The sequence below is a fragment of the Astyanax mexicanus genome, chromosome 3, assembly GCF_023375975.1.
Source record: "Astyanax mexicanus isolate ESR-SI-001 chromosome 3, AstMex3_surface, whole genome shotgun sequence".
Taxonomy (NCBI): domain Eukaryota; kingdom Metazoa; phylum Chordata; class Actinopteri; order Characiformes; family Acestrorhamphidae; genus Astyanax; species Astyanax mexicanus.
Window position 1 is genome coordinate 18121821 of NC_064410.1, and position 4984 is coordinate 18126804.

The following is a 4984-nucleotide window of genomic DNA, read 5'->3' on the forward strand; positions in this document are numbered from 1 at the left end:
TTTAAAATACACTTTTATTATATTTAAATCTTAAAATGCACACAATACATTCTATTTTTTTTTTTATCTTAGCAGGCCATACATTGGAAACCTGTAATCATGATTTCAAAGGTGGGTTATATGAAGACCCCACATTCCATCACGATTTCTGTTTTCTGGTGAAATGTTTGATTCAGTTACAATGAAAAACAACCACAGACCAGCCCAGCTCACAGCGTTTTCCTCCAAATCAGCAGAATTTCCTTCAATCTTATGTATTATCTACAGTCTGTGGAAAAACAAGGTGGTCGTGTTAGATTTGAAGCAGCCCACCTCGCTGTTTTCCAGCCCTATTGATCCTCATTGACTCCTCTGGAGAATAACAAGAGCAGAATGTAGGCGAGAGGTGTGCTGGTGGTGGTGTGTGTGGGGGGGTGTTTCTCAGTAAAATTACCTGGATATGACGTACGAGGCCCCAAAATGCCCATATATGGCTTGCTGGTCTTACGTAGATAGGAAAAAGACCTCACGCCCAAACATCAGTGGCGTAAAAGGGTCTAAAGTTGGGCGAATATACACTGTTATGCAGGGCCTTTAGCTAAACCTGGAAATAACTGTGTTCGTCACGATTCATAAGCCTACGTTTGTGATGGAACTGCTTTTGTTTTTTTAACACAATGAACAAACACTGTTTTACTTTCGAATGATTCAGTTCTAGCTTATGGGTGAATCTCTAACGCCACGGTGTTCCCTACATAGTTAACTAGCTAGTGCACTTTAAGTCAGGAAAACTTTAAACTTGTATCTATATATTACTTTACCGTTATTTGGATGAAATGGATGGCACTGTTTGTATGTAGAAGCCATTATCCCTTATTTCTGTAGTTAGCTAGGGCACTAGGTAAGCAAGGAACACGGAGCCGCAGTTTGGGACTCATTTAGACAGATAGTTACGTAACGCCGGAAGTTGATTTCAAAGATGAAGAAAGAGAAAACACTGAAATTATATTTGACTTTTTTTACTTAAATAGAACAGCGCACAAATAAAAAAGTGTAAACATGTGACATTTGTTAACATTGAGTCAGGATCAACCCGACTGACACGCAAATAAAAATAATTTACACATTTAAAAGAAATGCTGTATTGCATGACAATAATAAGATGCATTTACATAAAAAGGCTACGAACACCCCAAACATCTCCCTTTAACAACAGAAAGTGTGTTACTGACATGGAGTAGGCTACTGGCCTGTTCACACTGCCTCCAGACAGCTGTGTTTCTCTGCCTCTGAGCTGTAGGTTGTGTAGTTCGCTGTTTGCGTTTGTTTGTGTTTCTCCGATCTGTGTTTTACGGCTCCTAGCAACAGGAAGTACCATTTCACTTATTAAAGAAGTTCCTGCACGTCAGTAGAATACATGTTTAATCGTCCCAGTGCCATTGGAGATAACACAAACATCGACTGTCCAGTGTTTTGTGTGGTGTCCATTGGTCATATTGTGTTCTTCAGTGTTTTTCAGTTCTTAAAACGCTTCCATCTTGCTGGTCACCATGAGCTGGCAGCCGCTGCTGACGTGTCTGAGCACCTTCTGCTTGAGCTGGGCCACCTGCTCGCGGAGCACGGACGCCGTGCTCGACAGCCCCGCGTTGTCCGACTTGAGAACCTTGACTCGGTCCTCCAGGCGCGCGATGCGCTCCAGCTTTCGCCGCCGGCACTTGGTGGCTGCCAGGCGGTTCCTGAGACGCTTCCGCTCCGCCTTGATCCGCTCCTGGCTCTCCAGGTCAATGGGCGACATGGGCGGCGAGCTGTGCTCGCTGCTGGTAGCGTGCATCTCCGGGACGGTCTGAGGTTCCTCCTTCAGAGCCGAGTAGCGGTGCGGGTGGACTCCCGTGGCCCCCGAGAGAAGGTTCTGGAAGGAGTGCGCTGACGTCGTTTCCGCTGGGTGCTGCTGTTGCTGCTGCTGCTGGTGGTGGTGGTGGGGATGGTGCTGTTGCTGGATGTGTGGCGGTAGGTAGCTGATGGTGGCGGAGGGATACGCAGAGGAGGCGGAGGAAGAGGCGGAGGAGGGGGTGGAGAGGCTAGGCGTGGGGCAGTACGCGTTCAGCGTGGTGTAGATAGGCGGCTCGGGCTGCAGGGAGGAGCCGAAGACGGAGGCAGCAGCCGCCGCGGCTGCGGAGCATGTCGTCACGCCCCCGGCACCAATCGACACGTTGGGCGGGGGTTGCTGGTGCATCTTGTGCAGCTCGTCCAACGCCTTCACGAATCCCTCCGCGAAGCCCTCCTGCTCGTCTGTGATGCCCCGGCCGTAGAGGTACTGGCCCGGTGTCGGGCTGGTGATCACGCCGTTGCTGTTCTGGATGATGAGCCGCTCCAGCTCGGGCGATGCGAGCTTGAGGGAGGCGGCGTCTGAGTTCACGCTGGCCGCCGCGTACTGCTCGGACTTGAGGCTCCGGTACGGCTCGGCCAAGTTCAGGTTCATCGCTTGCTTCTGGAGCTTGTAGTCGTGCAGCGCCGCGTCCGAGTGGCCGTAGCCCAGCAGGAAGGAGTCGTCGTGGTAGAACGGCTGCTCCATTTTTGTGGACATTCGTAATAAACAGTAAAAGGTGCTGCTGCTGCGGCTTCTCTTCTTGTTTAACTGCTTACTGTTGAGTCTTTGGGTTCAGATGTGCAGTCAGAAACGGTCCTGACAGCAATCGAGGATTAAAATGTCCTTAGAAATTAAGTTTGTGGTCCTTCAGCAGCTGTCAAAGTAGAAATGTCCCAAAATCACAAAAAAGAAGCACAGCAGATGTAGGTAGATGTTTCAAAATGAAACAATGTCCAAAACGCCTTTCCAAAAATCCTTTTCCTGTTAGAAACCGTTCAAAATAGTGCAAAAGAGATGTGAGATAAAGTGATATAAAGTCACTCAGGCGAGTAAAACCAGCTAGCCTGAGACTTCACACTTTCTCACCGGCGTTGTGATTGTTGTATGGATTCGTATCCTGGCCGCCACATTCCCATTTATACTCCCTCAGCGCTCAACGCTGCTCATCACTGATTGGTCCAAAGTCTCACAGTGACATGAGACCACGCCCGCACTCTGACGCGCTATGACGCTATTGCCGGGAACTTCTGGGACCGTAAACAAGCCCCCTGGGCGTGAAGAGGCAGAGAGGCTGCGAGGCTCCCCCCAAATAAAGAAGTGCGCATAATAATGCGCACGGGCACTTTCTATTCACTGTGCAAAATTTGAAGTCCTGTCCAGTTTGGATTGCACTATCTCAGCAGTGGCTGTTAATTAATTTATGTAATAGTTTGACGGTCAGAAAAAGATGTTTATTATAACCTAAAGCTTACACTCACATTTTTTTTAGCAACAATCATAAATAAATAAAATGTGTATTAAATATGTGACTTGTAGCCCTCTTCTCTCTGACACAGAGAACACAATAAAGAACATTCAAGAAATAAAGACAAAATATTATTAATAATAAAAGATATGAATGAAAGAATTAATCAATTATACTAAAAAATGCTTTATGCTGCAGTCAAAGTGTTCAGACATTACCATGGCCTTTGATAAAAAACAAACAAACAAACAAACAAAATAAAAACTAAAGGAACTGCACTGTTGCGTCTATTTCTACCAGCGCAGCGCTGCTCGACAGGCAGTTCCTGTCGGAACCCTGCAGTCCAAATATGGGCACAGTGACGTTACGGTTCCTTTCGTGGGAAAAGCGGGAAGCCCCGCCCACCACAGATCAGCGCTTCGCTGGGCGGTTTGTCAGACTGATCCAGGCCGGTTCCGACTCCCCGCATTCCCGCACTCCATCCACCCAATACCTAAACCAGCAGCAGATATACTCAGCTCTAACCGGTGCTCAATTTCAGTCAGTATAAGACGAATAACTAGCGATATATTTTAAATATATTATTAATGTATGGTATCAATTTATGGAGGCTGTAATAGGAAACAGACATTTTTATCTTCAAGAAATAATAGAGTTATGATTCAGTGACATTACACAACATAAGGTGTTGTACCATAATGTTACATTATTTTATTAACTACAAAAGTAATTATTATTATTATTTAAAAAAGTAGTGATAAAGCTAGTAACAGCAGTAGTATAGTAGTTATAGCCACCACTACTATAACAAAAAAATATTTTGAACTGCATCATACATTCTTCTTCCTCTTTTTTTCTTCTTATAATAATAATAATAATAATAATAATAATAATAATAATAATAATAATAATAATAATAATAACAACAACAATAATAATAATAATAATAATAATAATAATAATAATACTAACAAAACAACAATAATAATAATTAACTACTGTTATAAGAAACTCCAGTCCTTATCAGCACATCAGTTGTAATGGGGCAATAAATCCCTTAAACTTTAAGCTGTATATTGGGAAAATGTATTTTTTAAATATTAACCTAACCTCATTTCCTTCTTCCCCTCCTTCACTCCTCTATCCTATTATTCCCCTTTGACCTCCTTTTATCACTATCCAAAGATGTTTTACCTTTAAACTTATTTTACATTGTACTTGACTATTGTAAGTCGCTTTGGACAAAAGCGTCTGCCAAAATGTAAAAAAAAATTAACAGTTCTCTGACAGACTGTGTTGCTGTCAGTACTGCAGTACTAAAGTGTTATGAATTCCCCCACTAGCTGATAATCAGGGTGTCAGTAGGCCAAGTCATCTCTCACCTCTTCTTTACATAAACTACTGTAGAGTGAATCCTGATCTCTGCCTGAACCTGATCCTGGCCAGAGGGGGCGTAATTCCCCACCATAGCCTGAGAACCAAATCATGCAGAGGTTTCGGTTTTGTATATGAAATGAGATCCTGCTACAAATAAAATGTCTTTAACATTCAGGGTATCTACTTTCTCTTCAAAGACCGGCTTCAGTGTTTAAGCTGCATTCGCCCGACCCAGTTTAAAGCAGAGCCAAGTGTGTGTGTGAGTGTATGTGTGTGAGCGTGTGTGTGTGCACGCA

General features: G+C 44.1%; 1 protein-coding gene across 1 annotated transcript; it reads right to left on the reverse strand.

Annotated features, from left to right (window-relative positions):
- Positions 1-982: 982 nt before the first annotated feature.
- Positions 983-2983, reverse strand: junbb (JunB proto-oncogene, AP-1 transcription factor subunit b). Its single transcript, XM_007229789.4, has one exon. The coding sequence runs from the start codon at positions 2561-2563 to the stop codon at positions 1502-1504; it is 1062 nt and encodes a 353-aa protein (XP_007229851.2). The 5' UTR covers positions 2564-2983; the 3' UTR covers positions 983-1501.
- Positions 2984-4984: the final 2001 nt, after the last annotated feature.